General features: G+C 39.1%; 1 protein-coding gene, 1 long non-coding RNA gene and 1 pseudogene across 7 annotated transcripts; 1 reads left to right on the top strand and 2 right to left on the bottom strand.

The window, feature by feature from the left end:
* Positions 1-337: 337 nt before the first annotated feature.
* On the bottom strand, positions 338-2315 carry LOC149812415 (uncharacterized). Its single transcript, XR_016428596.1, has 2 exons — positions 1747-2315; positions 338-844 (listed from the first exon to the last, which is right to left on the bottom strand). It is a non-coding gene; the product is annotated as an uncharacterized LOC149812415 (long non-coding RNA).
* A 975-nt stretch (positions 2316-3290) lies between these two features.
* On the bottom strand, positions 3291-8007 carry LOC149812414 (serine carboxypeptidase 1-like; annotated as a pseudogene).
* Positions 8008-11705: 3698 nt separating this feature from the next.
* LOC149812413 (uncharacterized protein At4g18257-like) lies at positions 11706-18849 on the top strand. 6 transcript variants are annotated; one of them, XR_016428575.1, is made up of 5 exons: positions 11706-11997; positions 15997-16323; positions 16405-16857; positions 17026-17351; positions 17547-18849. XR_016428575.1 is itself a non-coding variant. In XM_089993547.1 (3 exons), exons 1-3 carry the CDS (start codon positions 11732-11734, stop codon positions 16577-16579), a joined length of 768 nt encoding a protein of 255 aa, XP_089849673.1. In that variant the 5' UTR covers positions 11706-11731; the 3' UTR covers positions 16580-17492. The 6 variants fall into 6 exon arrangements, 1 of the variants encoding a protein (XP_089849673.1); XR_016428573.1 differs by having other exon boundaries at positions 16405-17351; positions 17547-17707; positions 17863-18849; XR_016428574.1 differs by having other exon boundaries at positions 16405-17351; positions 17547-17763; positions 17863-18849.
* The last annotated feature ends 1389 nt before the right edge of the window (positions 18850-20238 follow it).

Raw genomic sequence — 20238 nt, 5'->3', positions numbered from 1 at the left:
GAATAAAAAATATTTTCTGTACTTGTGAAGCCTGAATCGCTTTAATGAAAATCATGGCAAAATTGGCATGGATCTCAATACTTGGTGATTGCTTAAGACAAATTTAAAAGCTTTGTGGACAACATTTTTCACGACATGAGAAACATGCACTAGAAGACAAATGGGCAGTTCTGAAAGGCTAAAAACATTCATATACATAAATATGTCAAAGATATCCTTGGTGAAATGCCTCTGAAAAATAGTATTCAGATGTGTTTCACAAATTTCACAAATTCTACCATGCAGCATCCAAAAAAATGGTGGATTAAATCATGAAAGTGAAAAATAGTCCAAGGCAAGAAGAGAAATGAGGCATTATTTATGCTTTATGTTTATCAGGAATACACACTCTGCATCTGCAATTAGTACATTATATCCAGCTATGGTTTCAAGCAAAAGTTTCCCCAGACTTCACAATCTATATTGTGTAAACAAGCATTTGACTAAATACTGCATGATTCACAAGGTACATCGACTTGGTTTTGAGACATAAGGGGTAGAACATGCTTTGCAATTACAAATTTTCAGGATGAGTTTCCTCTTTTTATTCTTTTTTCCAATATCAGATGGAACTCTTCCTGCTCATGTACCTTTAAGTAATGCTAATGATGTTGATGCTTCTGTTGCTTAGTTTGATAGCATTGCCTATTTTGCAATTAGTGCTATTATGGCAATCTTGCCACTACCCCAACAAATCGAGGCACCCAAATGACAAGAACAAAATGATTACTTATGCAGAAAAGGGTTCACCTACTGGATAAATCTCACTTACATTGTTACGCCCTTAGTCAGCTGGTTAAGGGGCCTGTCCAAAAAAGTTGAACAAAGTTGGGTTTCAGCAAACATCAATGATAAAGTGATGTCTCACAATACAATAACATAAAAGAAGATCAATTTTATACTACGGATTCCTATCAAAAGGTCCAACAAAATGAGAACATATACAAATCACTCTCAATGGAAAGTCTCAACAACAAAAGATACTAGTGGAGTTAATAAGTCATGTGAAAAAAGGGACAGGACAATATTTCCCCAGAACCAGTCCCTTTATTGGATGGCCATTGGAAGTTTTCCAAAGTCTGAAGTAGGGATGCACAACGAGCCGAGCTAGTTCGGGCTCGATCTGTTTAAGCTTGGCTCGAACTCTTTCAAAAAAATAAATGAGCTGAGCTTGAACATGGGTTCAGGCTTGGTACACGTAAACCATCCGAGCTTGAACAGGCAGTCTAGCTCGAATAAGCTTGGTTCACATAGTTATAAAAAAAATTAGATTTACATATGTATGTATTTTGTTTATAATGCTAACACAGAAGGGTCTTACCCTATTGGATAAGTCATTGGTCATCTTTAGAAGTGGCCTGGGTTCAAATCCCACCATTTTCCTCTCTTTGAAAAAAGCATTTTACACAATTTTCAAAAAGTTTACAATTTTTTTAAACAAAGGTTTTCAGCTTGAGCGAGTCGCGCCGTGCTTGAGAAAGAAGTTTTCCTGGTCTGAAGACCTACGGCTTGACGACAACCAGACACCTAAATGAATCAATCCTACTTGGGCATAGGCATTCAAATATACACAATGATAGAATGATTATAAGCTAAATCATCAATAACCAAATGGTGAAAACATTGAGCCAGTACACAATCATAAAGATACATGGAACAAAGTACATGGATTCGAGGTCAAGACCACCAAGGTATTTGTGATGTTACCTGTACATATTTCAAGATTGGCAACCAGATGGACCACTAGCACACGCAGAAGCTTGCTGTGGCACTGAAGGAGATTGGCAAGAAACATTAGAAAAAGCCCCCGAATTCTTACAATGGCTTGGCTTCCAGATCCACCCTGCATCAGCTGAAGCCTGGCTTTCAATTGTGAAATCCTCTGAGAGAGGCATTGTTTTCCCATCTGAAACTCCTTTAACACCCATGCATCTCCTGCTGTACTTTCTGAGGCACTTATCAGATGAATATGCCCTTCTCTTCTGTGCTTGTGATGAACGGGGTTCATCTGCGTTCCTGCATAGCGTGTTGCAGTATTTGAAAGATTTACCTTGGCAATGAGTGGATTCGCCATCACCCATGGACAAAGCAACGTGTTGATTTTGACAACTTTCAAATTCTGTGTCCAAACTATTATCATCTCCACTAGAATTAGCCGGTTTATTGGAACAGCTAGCTTGCTCCTCTTTGACTTGCACATCGAATTTAGTATCTCTACAGCTTAAGCGGTCGCCTTCAATACCATCAACACCATCCTCCATTAGCCTCTCCAAAACTGGCTGAGCACTTGCATCGCACTCACCACCAATTCTCCATCTTCCTATTTCGCAACCACCAACATGCTCATGATTAGTGTTTGTATGTGTTAGTGCTACATCAGCAGAAGGGTCCAGACCAACCGAAGGTTCGGTGTCTGGCCGATCTGGGTTTTCGAAAAGCTTATCTTCAGTGCAAGCTTCGAACCTCCCACATACACTATGACTCCCAGATTCCGACTTTGAAGCATCCCCTGAATCATTGCCTGGCCCAATAATCCACTCGTCTAGAACCCCATCAAGGCTTCTCTTCTCTGAATTAGGCAGGTAATTCAAACCATCGCTTTCCCAAAGTGATTTGGCTGATCACTTGATCTACTCTCTGTAAAAAAACCCAGATCCCCCCTCTTGCTCACCATGGAGTACACTTAGGCCTTAATGCAAGGGATGCACACTCATGGGTTTTGAACTCAGGACGTCCCTTTAGCTTGGTGCACAAGTCACCCTTACCAGATGAGTAAACCCTCATGGGCCATGAGTTAAGTCGTTTTGATCAAATCTGAACCCACGTATGTGATGTACGTGGTTAATTTAGTAGATATCAACATTTAAATCGCTAAAATATGACCTGTGTATAAGATTTTATGACTATTCAAAAATCAATGTCTATAAACGTCAAATTTTATTAATTTAAAAACCATATTTTTGTTTTAAAAAATACAATGGAAAGGTTTATTTCTATCAAATTGACCATGTTGAACCATCTATGCCTTCAGATTTGATCAAAACAACTTGCATCAATGAGATCCTGTGGGGTATGAAGATAGGGATGACACAGGTGATGAGTGTAAACGAAATCTTTAATTCCCAACAAAAATTTTGTTCTTCTACTTGCTAAGTCTTTTGCATTAAACTTAGTATAGATTTAGTCTAATAAAAAATATACACAGGGGGGGGCATATCTAAAGCTTTATGGTTGACAATATTGCCTCTGCATTACCCGCAACTTATCCACTGACGAGCTGGTAAAGCTGTGACTTTGGCGTGCAAAGCCTTTTGGACTTCAGGAAGATTAAGATAAGACTCCACATAGTAGTAATCCGAGCAAGGATCAGAATCGGCATTGTGTAATGACAATTTGTTAAAATATACTGGCATTATACCATTAAGAGATACTATTGGTAACCATTCTAGGCAAAGAAATTAGTAATATTAGCTGAGAACGGATTAAGAAATATAATAAAAGAATAATTTTTTAATACCGAAGTAATTGAAAGCTTATGACATGAGATTTCTGGGGCTTTCAGTTTAGTATCTCCCATGGGACTGACTTGCAAAATTTTACTGCAGCTTTGCGTAAATAAGGCGTCTTCAAAAAAGAAAAATCATCAAACATACCAATCACTTTTTCAAAAGGTAATCTTTAACTTATTTTCCAACTATTGTTGGTATTTTTAGCTTTTCTTTTAAGATACGCTAGTAATTAAGATTTAAAACTTGTTGGAAACAACTTTCATGAACTTATTGACAATCACTGCAAGCCATACATGTAATCAACCCTTCTTTGTGCTGAATAAGCTGGAGCCTGGGGTCTCTCTTGACTAACGATGAACTTTGAATAAAACATTATAAATTAACAGCAATTAACATCCAATTCGGATATTTATGATTCGAATTGAACTGTTTTTTCAATTCATTTAGCTGCTCGAAAAACTTTTTGGAAATTCTAATACTGATTCTTTCATAGAAATTATCTAGAACTTGAGAGAGCGAGAGAAAAAAGCGAGAGAGAGAGCACATGCAACTCTGCAAGTATTAAGGAGATCTAGATCAAACACACACATTTGACTGTCAAGGTAGTTTTGATAAACAAAAAGGAGAGTAGGGGCAACAAAAAATCTTACTAGAGTTGATCTGCTTATATTGTTCCCGGGCCTGCATTGAGGAGCATAGATGTTATAGAAGTCAATAGCCCCCGCCACCTTCCATGACTGGGCCAAGAAACGAGCATAATCCTGCGAGATATTTGCTTGAGAAAAATTACAGTTCACATGAATGCCTGCATAGGTCTTGTCAGAGTTGAGTGAATGGGACCAAAAGAAGTCTGAGGTTCCCATCCAATTCGTGTTCTCATCGATCAATGCTTTACCCATCTGAAAATAACATTATCTATATACCATATCAAGCAAAATAGTTCCATAAAAGATGATCGAGTGTTGACAAGACTTGAATAGTTCTTACAGCAATTCCTTTGAGGTTGATGACTCTGTTAATTGTGATGTTATTCATTAAAAGTATGGTCTGAGCAGGTTGATGAACAAAATGCTCTTCATAGCTCTCTCCTGCTATGAAGAACCTCTCTAGCCAGTTGAGTAGGAAGGTGTAGGCATCTTCTGCAGTTCTCTTATCTCCACTCTGGCTATAGTCTGATGTTTTATTTGAATAAGAGAAGCCCACACCGGCAAGTGACTTGAGGAAGAGTATATTCGCCAGTGCATATTTTTAGGGTCAGAAACGGCATCCTTAGTATGGGATGGCACCCAAAGGTAATGAATAACAGTACCAGTTATATGGTTATGCTCTCCCCCTTGGCGTAGAGGGGTGGGGCTGCCACTAGACCGGTGGTTAAGGTTCGATTCCCGTGTGCATCTCCCCTTTGCACAAGCCAACGCCCAGCATAAGCATGGGAGCTAGAGTCTTGGGAGAGAGTCCTAGCCTTAGAGTTTTATGCTGCCAGCATGGCCACCTTAAACGAGCCAGTGAGAGCAGGGAGGGTGTTGTGTGTTCTCCCCCGAAGACAAATTCGCATGTTTCAGTCTGTACGAAGGAATATCTTGGGACCCACAATAAATCATATGCCAATATTACCCATGATGCTTTTATAATAAAATAACATATAAAAAAGGTAGATATGTTTTATAATAAAATAACATATAAAAAAGGTAGATATGCGTTTGACAGAAATGTCCTCCCATAAAATAGATATCCGTTTGATGGAAATATCCTTCCAAAAATAGCTTTGCATATTTCCATGACTTTTATCATTGCCTGAGTCAAAGCCCATCGGCTCCTTCAAGAGGACAGTGCCTGAGCTGAAGTTTGTGAAGCATGTTCTCAAAAGTGCATCATTGCTAGAGTCTCTAAGAATCAGCGTCAGTCCAAGAAAAATGGTGCAGTGGGTTGTCATTACTAATGAGCTTGTTTGCTTGGAGAGGATGTATCCTTAGCTGCACATAGAATCGATTTGCAGCAGAAAATAAAGTCGACGATGAACATTTCGGATCACCTTTGACAATACATCATTTGCTATAACAGAAGCTCATTTTAACGATGCACCCTTTGTCATCGTCTGCTATCGTCGAAGCATCATTTGTCATCGTCTGCTATCGTCGAAGCATCATTTGTCATTGTCTGCTGTCGTTGGAGCACCCTTTGTCATCGTCTATTACCGCTAAAGCACTCTTTGTCATCGTCTGTTCATGAGAAATAGTTCATCATGATACTCAGGTGCAAGCGTCGAACTAGGTAGACAAAGAATAGTGATTTACAGAAAAGATAATAATGGCAGCGTCGAACTGAGTAGACAGAGAGCAACGATTTATAAAAGAGATCAGATTAGAAAGTAGCGTTTTACAGTAGAAATCAGATCAGCGAGTAGCGATTTACAGTAGAAATCAGATCAGAGAGTAGCGATTTATAGTATAAATCAGATCAGAGAGTAGCGATTTACAGTAAAAATCAGATCAGATAGTAGTCATTTACAGTAGAAATCAGATCAGAGAGTTGTGATTTACAGTAGAAATCAGATCAGAGAGTAACGATTTACAATGAAAATCAGATCATAGAGTATCGATTTACAATAGAAATCGGATTAGAGAGTAGCGATTTACAGTGAAAATCAAATCAGAGAATGGCGATGTACAGTAAAAATTAGATCAGAGAGTAGCAATTTCTACTGTAAATTGCTATTCTCTTATCTGATTTCCACTGTAAATCGTTATTCTCTGATCTGATTTTTATTGTAAATCGTTACTCTGTAATTTGATTTTTACTGTAAATCGCTACTCTCTAATCTAATTTCTACTGTAAATTGCTACTCTCTGATTTGATTTTTATTGTAAATCGTTACTCTCTGATCTGATTTTTATTATAAATCGCTACTCTCTAATTTGATTTCTACTGTAAATCGTTACTCTCTGATCTGATTTTTACTGTAAATCGCTACTCCCTAATTTGATCTCTTTTATAAATTGTTGCTCTCTGTCTACTTAGTTTGACGTTGTCATCATTATCTCTTCTGTAAATCACTATTCTTTGTCTACTCAGTTCAATGTTTGCACCCTGGTATCATGATGAATAATAAACTGAATGTTGATTCCTCTGGTAGTTCAACCATTTCTCATGAGCAGACGACAAAGGGTGCTCTGACGGCAATAGACGATGGCAAAGGGTGCTCTAGCTGCAACAAACAATGGCAAAAGGTGTTTCGGCCGCAGTAGACGACGACAAAGGGTGCGTCGTTAAAAGAAGCTCCTATTACAGCAGATGGTGCATTGTCAAAGGGTGATCCAAAGCGTTTAGGGTGAAATATTGCGAGGAGCTCTTGTTACAGTAGAGGAGTTTACTGCTTAGGGCAAAAACTGAACATTTGGACTTTAAAGAGTTAAGATCATCCTCCCTTTTCTGAATGGAGGATATTTTTATCCTTTTCTAGAATCATCGTTTTATAGCAAGAATGACAAGAAAGAGTATTTAAGTCTTTGCAACCGCACCGGACTCCAATGCTAACTGATGCCGACACACACAGAGATACGAGCCTCATGTGCTTACATACATGGCACTCATTCGGACCCCCAAAGACGCACCTGGGTGTTCGGGGGGGCATATAACCTACTTCGGTGAGAGCAGGTCTTCGTGCTGGGTGCAGTTTCTCTGTTTTATAAACTATAAAAAAAAAGTAGCAATTATACCCTGGTTCCACCGGGGAGGTTATATGCCCCCCCCAAACATGCATTGTGGGGTCCCGATTGAGTACTGCGTGGCGGTCAGTCGGGTGTACGGGACCCGTACACCCGCAGTCGAGTGTACGACAGTGTAGGGGGGTCTCTTGCACCCGATTGAGCACCATGCGGCGCTCAGTCGGGACCCCGGGGGAGAACATGCAACACGCTCTCTTCCATGCATGGTCGTTTCTGAAAAGTGTCTTGCCATCTGACTAGAAATGGTCCAAGCTCCACCATTGCTCCGTACCCAAGTGAAGAACGTCATGGGTCTGACCAGAAAACATTTTAACTACAATGATGGTGATAGTGCAATTCATCCTACTGTAAAGGATAATGAGAAACATGAAGATGGTTTAAGTGCATTACCTCAGTTGAGCCATAAAAGCAAAGGATTGGTGGAAGAGTTTTGAGGGGGACTCAGCAAAATAGTAAAAGAGTGCCCTCCCAGCTTGTGGATCAACAGTGACATAGCCACCATACTGATCAAAATCAGCACCATGTGGTTGGTCTGGCAAGCTCTTGATCTTACCCTGAGCCGTGACACCAACCGAGGGAGCCACATATGTGCCATTGGTGGGGATACCTGAGCTCACCAAGTGTGACTCATCCATGGTCGAACCTTTGAGCATCAAGAACTCATAGAGACGATCACCCTCATTGGCTTCCCCCACACATGATGTACAATACCAAGAGGAGTAATTAATGACCATGGTGTGAGGTGATGAGTTGAGTCGATATATGGGAATCAAGTGAAGAAATGGAGGTTGGGAGGATTCCTTCGTATATGTAAGGGTTGATAGAGGCGAATTAACTAAGGTGGTGAGCTTGGTTTTGGGCGTTTGGAGAGGCTGCCTGTCTTACTCTAAGCAACAGCATTCTCTTGTTTGGAGGCGAAGACAGCATGGACACAAGCTATCATGCTAAATGCTTATGTGTGATATCATAGCAACGCAGCAGTGCGATGTTGTCTCAAGGTGTCATCATATGGAAAGAATCACAGGATACATGACGCTTACTTTATATCATGCCAGAAAAAACCTGATTTCTTGGAACACAAGAAAAAGACTTGGCTCTGCAAAGTTCTCCAGAGGATGCCTTGGAAATCTTTTACAAGACGGAAAATTTTGATCTCAAATCAGATCACTTCACCTACAGCTCTTGTTTCTGGTGCTAGCATTGGAGCCCTGCAGGAGTTAAGATCGATACATGCTGTCACGGTAAGTAATGGCTGAGACTGACATTTGAGTAGCCAATGCTTATGAAAAATGTGGAAGCTTGAGAGGTGCTGAGCATCTTTTCAATAGCATGCCTAGACCTGATCCGATCATGGAAAAGCCATGATCACGGGATATTCACAAAATGGACGCGGCAAACAAGATATTGCGTGTCTTCCATAAAATGTGTAAATCAGGTGTACAACCAACTTCATTAGCGCTCTATCTGCTTGCAGCCATGCTGGAGAAGTTAAGAAAGGTTGGTGCTCCTTGAAACAATGAGCAGAATTATGGAATTGATCCTGGTCAAGATCATTATGCATGTATGATCGATGTTCATGGCCAAGCACGTCAAGCTTTGAAAAGCTGAAAGATTAGTAAATGATATGCCAATAAAACCAGTTGCTGTGGGTAGTGAGCTCTTCTTAGAGCTTGTAAGACACAGAGAGATGTTGAATTTGGTAAGAGAGTAGCAAACAGCATCTTAAATGTTGAACCAGATAATGCGTTTGAATGTGTAACCTTAACCATAGTTTAAAAACTGGCCGACTCAACCGTTGACTTGGCCTGGATCGCCCAGTCACCAGGTCAAAAACCAGGTTGAACTCGGCTTTAACAAAACTCAGCCGAGTCATGGGTGAGTCATGCATATATATATATATAATATTTTATATATAATTACATATATTATATGAAATATAATATAAATATTATGTATATTATATATAAAAATATGATTATATATGTAAATATATTATAAAAAATATCATATAATGTATATTACATATAATATATTGGTAAAATACTATAAAATATAAATAATAATCATAATATATACATATATTTATATATTTTATATAAAATATAAAGTTAACATGACCCCGCCGAGTCACGAGTCACTCAAGGACGAGCCGAGTGACAAGTCACCGGGTTTTAAAACCACATTTTCTGCTGAAGTTGACTTTTGAGATGATGCAGCAGAAATGAGAGAGAAGCAGCTACAAAGAGAGCAGGATGTAGCTGGATTGAAATCCAGAGTCAAAAGCACTGATTTCTTGCAGGAGACAAGTTACATCCAGAGTGGAATTCCATTCATACGATGCTCTCCTTTTTGTATATTGACATGAAAGAACAGCACATACATAAGAGGTCAGTGGCTGAAAGATGAAAGCAGAAAAGTTGTGGATCTTGATTTTCCTGGAAAAGAAGCATTATGCCGCGGATGCATCTAAGATATAAAGGATTCTGAATGAAGGAGAAAAGTTGCACAATGCAGACAAAAACTCCAATTTGAGAAAGAAAGCATCTGGCATTTATTTTGAACACCAAACTGGGCACATTCTGGCTACATTAATCATCTATTCATTTTCTGGGAAGTCATAGAGTTTCCCTAGACTGGTTTGGATTCCTTACATGGGAAAACTGACAGAACAGCAACAGAGAAATAAAACATGATAGCTGCAATGATTTTTTTTTTCTTTGTCGAGAAAAACTGCAATGAAAAAAAAAAGATAGGAGCAAAAGACAATTAAATGTCTCTATGAAACTAAATCAAAACAAAAGGGGCAGAACTATCAAAAAGAGCCCGTCAAATTCTTGGAGCAATGTGGACCAAGATATTTCCCGAGTTAGACATGCCTCACTTGTATTGATGCTTTGATGACATCCTTGGCACTAAGAGCCATTTATATGGTTTATTCTACTTTGTCGTATACCTCTCATCTTGGTAGTTCATGATTGCTAGTTGGCCTTAAATGAAGGGAATCTTTATCCATGCATCAAGCAAATGACAGAAAAAAAGAATCCTAATCATACATCAGAACTGAACCATCAGATTGCCAATAGCTGAGTGTCACAGCCAGTTCTTAAAGAGCAAACATCTCACCACAAAAACATGAAACTGCTTATGATCTCTAGAACCTTAAAGGCTATTTAGGTTTAAACTCTTTTCAACATTTTGGTGGTTTATTTTTGTTAGAATTTCTGCATTCTTGAACCAACATGATGGAGTTAAAAAGCCCAGCAACAGGTTAGCACTAATAAAAAATTATGTTAATGACATTGATGGCACTAATTTTCAGCATAATGCCACAATTAGCCGCGACTAGAAAATATAATAAATATGGCCAATTTTTTGTTTTCTTGACAGTTTTGCTTTTTGTTTGGTTGAAATCATGGCGCCAGCTTTTTTGGGTGACAACTTACATGGTGTTTGATTTTTCCAAGCAAGACTTGTTTTAGACAACTTAAATGGTGCCTGATTTTTTTGAGGTTATAACTTAGACAAATGGTTTGACCAAGGTATCTAATTTTTCAGGCAACAAAAGAGTAAAACCATAAAAAAAAATAATTGGCTAGATTTGTCATATTTTGAGTCATGAACTAGGGATGGCAATGGACCAGGGCGAGGACAGGGGACAAGGTATCCACCCCCGCCCCATCTTAAAATTTTGCCCTCATCTCTGCCTTTATCTCTCTAGGGGTTTTGATTTTAACCTCCATCTCATAACTATTCTCCATTTTATGTTTGCCATTGTAGGTTCAAATGGGGGTGAGGCTGGATAGAGCCTCATTTCTTGAGTCCTTTAGTTGTTACCGCCTTCTACCATTAGAAGGAGAGGAGAGAAATGAGAACTTGCACAACTTGTTAGAAGAAGGAAAGGAAGGAAGGAGAAGAGAGATTTGAGAAAAGGTTTTATGATAGAGTTATATATATATATATATATATATATATATATATATGTGTGTGTGTGTGTGTGAGATGGCGAAGGCCAGAGTAAGTCTATCCTCGCCTTTGTCCGTGCACGGGTTTTGATTTTAACCTCCATCTTATGTCCATTCTCCATTTTATGTCCTCCATCTTCTGTCCATTCTTCGTTTCATGTCCTCCATCCTCAATCCAAACGGGGTGAGGTGAGGCAGGGCCCCATTTTCCCATATGCCATCCTGAACTGGTCTATTTTATCATATTTTTCAGGGCCGTCTTTGCAAAAACACATAATGGGGTCAAAAGTAAGTGTATCTTTATCAGTAAAAAAAATAAATTGATGAACAAATATAATAGCCAGCATTAGGCGGTTAAATATAACATTCATAAGAGTAGCCGTGAATTTGTAAATAAATAAAATATTAGGATGATTTTGTAAATTATTGAAGAATAAAAACGGGTTCTCTCTTCTGCTGCAAACAGAACTCAAACCAACCCATCTCTCTCTCAACCATGGTGGAAGAGGAGAAGAGTAAAAGGGTTGAGTCGCTGGGATGGCTGACGGAGTCTTCGGTGATGCCAAAGAAGCAGAAGGTGATCGAGGGGGTCGGCGCCTCTTCGATCCTGGAGCTCAAGGCCCAGCTCTACAAAACCCAGGAGGAAGCCAAGAAGGCCAAGGAATCGGCCCCCGACATCGAATTCCATCGGGCCAAGAAGAATATAGTTCCCAACGACGTCTTCTCCCGGAAGAATTCAGGCATCGAATCCCGGGCTAATCGGTAGTTTTTTGCAACTCACAATTTTTTAGTTTTTTGTGGTTTTATATTGTTCTTTGTTGTTTTTCCTTTGAATTCATTTGCTATAGTTTGTGGGTGTTTGATGAACTCTTCTCTCGTCATCTCGAAGGTTGGCAATCTCTTCTTTTTCGTTGATTATTGTGATTAGAGGCACACTATCTAGAAATCCATGATGAGTTCTTTAGTATCTTCTTTTATCGAAATGGGGATATCGTCTTTGGTTCTTTTAATCTTCCGTTTGATGAAGGAGAGGATGGTATTCGAATTTCTTAGATTTTCTTTCTCGAACTTATTATGTATGATGTCATATGGGTTTCATACTTATTGTTAAGAAAACACGAACCAAACGATACCAAAACACAACAATAAAGAGGATAGCGAACAAAAAGAGAAAAACACAGAATATATGCGGTTCGGTCTATGACCTACGTCCAAGGTTCACTCTGATCAAAAGATTTTTTTTTTGATAGGCTGATCAAAAGATTTTTTTTTTGATAGGCTGATCAAAAGATATTGTTGCAGAAGCGTCACAAGCTCTTTCTCTTAAAACCCTTGAGAAATTACACCCAAGACTCTCATAACCCTCTCCAAGAATGAAACAATTTTCCAAATACACAGAAAACTCTTGCTAATTTGAGAAATGAACAATTGCAAAATTAGAAAGGGTCCATACAGCAGGGCTCCACCCCCGCACCCTGGGAGAGGTTTGTGGTGGGCTCCAGTCTCGGGCCTAATGGCTCAATCCCTCTACTATCACTGCAAACCTCCATTTTTTCTCTCAAATTATATTGAAATGGGTGATGGAGCAAAGCGGGTCCAGAATTCAAGGCACACTTAACACTTTTTAGGGTTTTTGACATAGATAGCTGCTTTAGTTATAAAAGAAAGGATTGTGTGGATGTATGGCAACTTTACTTATATGATTGTTGGTTGTAATGAAGTGGTAGCTTTTGTGTGTGGGGTGTGTCTGGAGTTCATTTCATTGCTTTTGCTTTGTACATAAAGTGATCAAGATCGTTTATAGAAACCATGGTGAGGCAAATCGGAGTTTGGAGTTGTGGAATCATTCGACCGTTCTTTGGTAATTTGAGATGAAAAATTAGATGTGCCAAAGTTTTCAACAAGGTTTTAAAACCCATGACTCGGGACTCGACTCGTTCTTTATTGACTCGTGACTCGGCGGGTCAACTCAGTGACTCGGACCGGGTTTTGTTAACTTTTGATTTTAAAAGAAAAACAATTTATAATTTGTCTCAAACCATGTTTTTCAGTAAACAAGAGATCCTTGGGTTGTGTAAAGGCATGTAATCACTGAAACTGGGAGAGAGATGTGACTCTTTCTTAGGTTGCTTTTGAACTTATAACAATTGGCATCAACTAAATTAGCTTGGTTTTTGCTTGTATTACTTCTTGGGTTTGTCATTTTCTAGTTAAACCATTCATAGAGAGCAATAACATTGAAAAATGCATAGGCTGATCTCTCCCAGACTATCTCACAGGAATATTTCCAACTTACCAGTTACCCTTGTGTCATGCCCCCTTATACAGTATTCTTAATGAAAAATTGAACAACAATGGCATGCCATGTGTCCTTTTTGTTGTCCATGTGACCATATATAAATGTACATCCTTGACAAATGAACAAAGGTCATTAAAAGCAACTAATGCTGTAGCAAAAAACTCTAGGATATCCTGCTAAATAGCCTTCAAATTTCTTTTTTAGACAAAGGACTACGGAGTAAGTTGAAGAATAACTATGGTGTCAGTTGAAAAATATGAAATTAAGTGGCATGACAAAAATTCTCGAAAGAGATGCAGCATATAAATATTATAGTTGATTATGCTATGATAGTGATACTTAGTACCTGTTACGAAGTTAACACACACACACACAGGGAAGATCCAAGAGCACACATAACACAAATCCAATGAGCACATCAGTCCACCAAATCAGCCAACACAAGGACCACTAAGGACACACTCACAAGAGACCCTAAGGGTCTGTCTGATTGCTTGTCCAAGATTGGACAGACCCTTAGAACATAACAGACAAAACATATGTTCTGTCTGTAACAACCGTACTTCGTCCCATGTTTGTTTAACTCAAATAAAAAATCAAATTTCAAACATCCCAGAACTCGCCCGAGTCAGGCCCGAGTCAAGGCCGAGTCTTGTCAGGCCGAGTTTGCCTTGCCGGGTTGACTCGTTGGAGGGCCGAGCCGAGCCGAGTCAACGAGTTGACTCGGCAAGTTTTAAAACCACGGTTTTCAATGGTCATATGGATCAGAGGATGGTTCCTGCTTCAAGTATTATGGATGAATGATATGCTATGTTGCTTATGTTTGATGAGATCTAACAGATTGTGTACTGGAAGTGATCCTCACAGTGTCATTCCTTGTAGTCAGAGGTTCACAACTTAGGCTCCCCCATGTTCAGTTATTTCTTTCTTCAGAGTGCTCAAGATGGGCACATTAGCTGAAATAAAGAAACCGAACCACAAGAGAGAGAGACAGTGTAACTGCAAATGTGCCTCTCCTTGGCTACCTATGTTATTCTCATAGTTACCGGAAGCTTTAGGTAGGTGGGAAGCATGCTTTCCAGAAACACGCTTTAGAAGCACGATACTCCCCGCTTCCGAAACTTCATGGGAATCTCGATTCTCCCACGCTTCCCCTATGCTCCCACAACCATTTTCCATGCTTCCCATATGCTTTTCATACATTTCTTTTCATGTTTTTGCTCTCACGCTTACTCACTTTTCATGTGCTTTCTTTAAATTGGCAACCATAATTGTTAGATTGTAACAAAAAATTTAATTCTTACATTACATGAAATTTAAGAATACTCAGTTTTATTTTAGTTTTTATTTGTTTCTTGTCTTATTCATATTCAGTTTCCATATTGCTTCCTTTTTTATTCTTGTTTCACTTTCAAATTGATACCTCGCTTTTCGTTTCTCGCTTCCGCTTCCCATATCATTTTTCGCTTCCACTTCTACTTTCTAGTCTGGCAACTATGTCACATAGGTGCGGGTGCGGATGCGGCGATGTGGCACTTTAAAAATAACTTGGGTGCGAGGGTGCGGGGAGGATATATATATATATATATATATATATATATATATATATATATATATATATATATATATATATATATATATATATATATATATATATATATATATTAACAGTTTTAAGTTAACACTACGTGTATTTGTGTGCATTTATGTATTTATATATATAATATAGATAAAAATGGACTTGATTAGGGTTAACTGAATCTACTTTTGGATAGAAATGGACCTCAGTGTGGTTGACTTCACCTAACACAAAGGAAGTTGTGTCCAAGTGTCGCACCCACCCTGGTGCGGGTGCGATGCGGGTGCGGTGCCATGTTAGAAGAGTCTGTGTGACATAGTCTGGCAACCATAGTTATTCTTATAAAGACCTTTGTCAGGCTTGCCTCTTTTTTTTCCTGTTACAACTGTTTTCATCCAAAAAATTTGGTAAAAGAAGAGTGGATACCAAAAAAAAAGATCTGGCTAGTTGTATCATTGAAAGACCAGGGAAAGAAGTGCTGATAAAACATTGCTTATCATAAAACAAAAGTCTGTCATAGCTTATATTTGCAAAACTTCACCAGGTCTTGGCCATTGATACCGTAGAGCTATGAAAGTTATTACTGAAAAACTTAACACCAACTTGGTGTTCTTTTGAAGCATCCCGACCCTGCCTCTCAGGCAGGTCCTTAACTTCTTGGGCCGTACCCCTTCTTCAATAGAAGATCCATAACCTCCTTCATTGATTGCTTGAGGGGTGGTAAACTTGCAGTCTTGCGTGTTGCAATAAATAAGACCTAAGTTTGCAACAAAAAAGTGCATTGGTTGTCTGACAATCTGAGGTTCCAGCCAAGTGCTCCCCTCGCCCCTTGATTGGCAATCATGATACATTGAATTTAACATGATTCTTCATTGACTGGCAGAGACAAGCTCGAGCTGAAAGCGGTAGAGGATGGTTCAGCTAGCTACGCTGCATTAGAGAAGAAATCTGAACTCTATGAGAAACTCTCAAGGGGGGAACTTCCTGATGAAGAAGAAAAGGAGAAATATTGCGTGGATTTCTTCAGTAAGCGCCTTGTCTATGAGGAGTCTAGTGTGTCCAAGGTTGATGATGCCTCTTCTGCAGCATCTAAGGAGGGCAAGGATGTTGATTCAGATGCCGATATACTTCCAAGTTTATTTGCAAAGCCAGTGGGACCAGGTCGGACTGGTGATACAGTAGACAGGGATGAGCATAAACGCTTTGTAAGGTAAGTGGATCATGATTCAAGAGAACTGCAAATTGAAGAGTTGTTTCCTTCTGATATTGATTGCATTTATCCTGTTTATAGGGAAGTTCACGAAGAGACAAGCCAAGCTAGAGAGAGTGCTTCTGCACTTAAGTTGCGAAGACAAGCACAAGCACAGGCAAACAGGGAGAGACTAAAGCAGGCCTACCTTAGAAAGCAGATAGAAAAGTTGAAAGCTGCAAAGGCAGAAGAGTCGCAACAGGCAATAGTGGGTTGAATTTATGTGGTTGCTTGTCAATACCATGTAACCGCAATCTTTGAGGAGCTTTTGGAACTGATCTCTCTCATATGGTTGTGCCCGGATTCATTGGGAAGGATAGCAAAGGCTCCTCTTTGTTGATTCATGCAAAGCCATGGTTTCATCTAGTGCAGTGATGAACCACTGCTTTAGAAGATGCAAAGCAAGAGAACCATCCTGATGACTTGCTTCCCTTACATTTGGCTCTATATTATCATGCTCGCATGAGTCATTGACCTCTCTACGATGTCAAACAGGTACATTTTCCCTCCTGTTCTGTATCCTTTTATATACTAGTCATATTGGAAACTTCATAAAAGTAGCTCTAGACCTGTATTCATAGCCGTATCCATGTGGCATGGCTCTCATGGAAGAAGAAAATCCACTGGGAATCACATATTTGCAATGCCCTTTTATATATTCAGGGAGCTGAATTCTGTTCAAATATTTCCTTTGAAGTCTAATGTGAAACATCTTGCCGCTTAACAAGTAGGCATCCACCCCAACATTTTGGAGGCAGTGAGTACTTTGTCTTGGTTTGTTTGTCAGGAAGGCTGGTTAGTGTTCCTTGATAATCTTATATGATATGAGTTGGTTGTGGTGAAACGATGTACCCAATTTGTTGATTTTGGAGGGTAAGCATTGGTTTGGAAGATGCACCTTTGAAGAGTATATTTTCCTACGCTTCAATCAGCTTGGAAAAGAAAACTGTAAAACCGATTACAGTGTTAGAAGCTTGGCTTATTTGAAGGTCTTGTTAAGGCGATTGCTCTCTCTCTCTCTCTCTCTCTCTCTCTCTCTCTCTCTCTCTCTCTCTCTCTCTCTCAAGTCTCTCTCCTTGAGATTGAGAAATGGCTGTTTCATTAACCCAAGGATGAAAAATAGACTTTGAGATTGTTAAATGCTAGTGTTTGGCAATTGATATTTTAATTTTACTTGCTGTCAGATCAAGTGATACGTAAGTTCAAAGAAGATAAAAACGTGATGCACCACAAGGCTATGCAACGCTGCCGGGCTTCATATGATATAATGTGTCATCCGTGTTAAACGTGTTGCACACGTGCAGGATTACACATTTTTTCCAAATTGCATATTACATTGTTTCAGGTAATTTGGAATAGGCCACCACATTTTTTGCGAATTTGCATATTACATTGTTTCAGGTGATTTGGAATAAGCAACCGATTCCCATCTCACGTGCATGTTACATTGTTTGATCATTTTTTTTAGAAGTTTGTGTTTTTTCTTTTTTGGTTAACCAGAGAAAACTGCCTTTCACTCGCAAATTCATTGTTGTAAGAATCAACTCTTTCCCATCAAGGAATATACCCAACTTTGGCTTCACAGCAAGGGACGCACACTGGTGGTTTTGAATCTGTGATGTCCTTTCAACTTGGTGACATTCATATGAGCAAGTCTTTATCGCAGTTTAAGATTGTGTTGGCTATAGTAGCCGTCATCGCGGATCAACGAGGAAACTTGAGGAGCGAGTTCAATGAGGTAAAACCCAACAATTTTTTGCCAAAATCGCCTGTGCGGCAACTCAGGGATAAATTGATGGGTGAAAATCAAGATTTCTGGCGATTCACCCAAGATATATTATGTTTTTCCTAAAAACAGCATGAAAATCATAGAAAAACTGTTTTTTTAGAGTTATCCTAAATCATTGATTGTTCATGCAATCTGTCGTTTTTGCTGGAATGATTCCATTCTGTGATAAAAACAAAAAATAATTGTATCATGATATTTTTCTTATAAGGCAAGCTGGGGTTAGGCAGACCCCTACCAGATATCTCTAAAACCCCATGTGGCAGAGGGATTCGAACCTGGGCCTTCAGCTTGTCCCAGGACCCTGCTTACCACATGGGATACCACCTTGGTGGTTGTATCATGATATTATCCTTCACCAAAACAAATCCCAAAACCCAGATTTTTGAGAATGATATAAAATGTTTCTTGGAATCAGAAGTCACAGGATGAAGATGGTACTTGGCAATTGGTGGTAGCTTGGTATGTAATAGTTAAAGAACAACAAAATTTATTTGGCTAGTAGTGGGTTTCTGTTTTTTGAATGTTTCATTAAGAATTGCATAGATGTTATGAGTGGCTGGTCTGACCTAGTGAAGCTAGATATCGTCCCAATTAGGAGATTCATTGTTTGTTTTACCTTGAATCTCAACATCAACCTTGCACTGGATTCGTACATCAGAAATTCCCTGTATTCAAATGCACCTTAAAGGTATGCTTGATTTGGGATCCTCAAAAAACCCTGGATTGGAGATCCGAAGATCTCAAATTCCCAGAGGCAAGGACCTCAAATCCTATGAAATCCAAGGGCTCTCAAACACATCCTAAGGCCCCGTTTGGATGACACCGGGCGTTAACCTGGTTTTCAGATGAAAACCAGGTTTGGTGCATGTTTGGAGATGACATCAAACCTGGTTTATCGGGTCAGCGGCGTCATCCTTCCCCACTCTTCCCGCAACCCTCCCTCCCCGTAACTCTTTTCTCTCACCTCACTTTCACTTCTCGTCAAAACTTATTTCATCATTTTCGGCCGATCACTAGCTGGACTAATTCAGTCGGAGAAGGCAGTACCAACCGACCATTTTCTAGCCGACTAGAAATCAGAAAGATTTTTTCTTAATTTTTTCAGGTGGCTGTTCATTTTTTAACTTTTTTTTAAGCTATTCATCCATTTTTCTTTATTTTTTTATGAATTTTAGAATTTTTTTATCATTTGGCACTAGCTATGTCATTTCCCGACCGATGGCTAGCTGGAAAATCGCCCAGCTATTTTTTTTTTCCTTTTTTAAAAGTATTTATTTTTCTTTTTAGGAAATTCGATCAGCCGGGGTGGTGTCTCCCTTGCCAAGTAGCACTAGCCCATCCATTTCTCAGCCAGTGACTGGCCAAGCCATTTATTTCTTGTTTTTTATATTTTTTAACATTTTTTACAATATTCAGCCATTTTCGAGCAGGAAATGGCCAGACTAGTCCTCTTTTTACCGGGTGGCACTAGCTCAAACATTTTTCACCCGGTGACTGGTCAGAAAATGGCTGAACCATTTTTTCTTCACTTTTTTTAGCATTTGTTTATATGATTTTGTTTTCTTGCTATAAAATGGCTTAACCAATTTTTTCCTTGTATATGTTTTCTATATTTCTTTACATTTTTTTATGTATTTTAGAAAAAAAAAACTAAAAATAATCCACAATCATTTCTTATTATTTATTTTTACTTTTGAAAACTCAAAATCTGTTTTTTGAGGTTTTAGTATCCTAACACCAACAAAACCTGATTTTCGGCAAACCAAAGCAAAGCCTGGTTTTTCCTGTCATCATCTAAACAAGGCCTAAAAGTGTAAGGATGTTACTCAAAATCCACAAGCACATTGATCAAAGCCTGGGGCCTGCACTAGAACCGATCTTCTGACAGATAGAGGATCTCAAATCTAAGATCCTAAAACCACATAAATCCATGGATCTCTAGTCAAATAAGAGGCAAGTTCAGACCAAAGTTACAACCTAGGGAGGTGCTCTCTCTAGGGATCTAAACAGGCCTAACTCGGGCCAGATCTAGGCATTATCGAGTGCGCGACATAATCAGATAAAACCAAATCCAGTTCCGATTAGCT

This window comes from Nuphar pumila, chromosome 17 (genome assembly GCF_984573655.1).
Source record: "Nuphar pumila chromosome 17, dmNupPumi1.hap1.1, whole genome shotgun sequence".
In the NCBI taxonomy this organism is placed as follows: Eukaryota; Viridiplantae; Streptophyta; class Magnoliopsida; order Nymphaeales; family Nymphaeaceae; genus Nuphar; species Nuphar pumila.
Note: the sequence above shows the minus strand (reverse complement) of the source record. Positions and strands in the feature narration are given on the sequence as shown.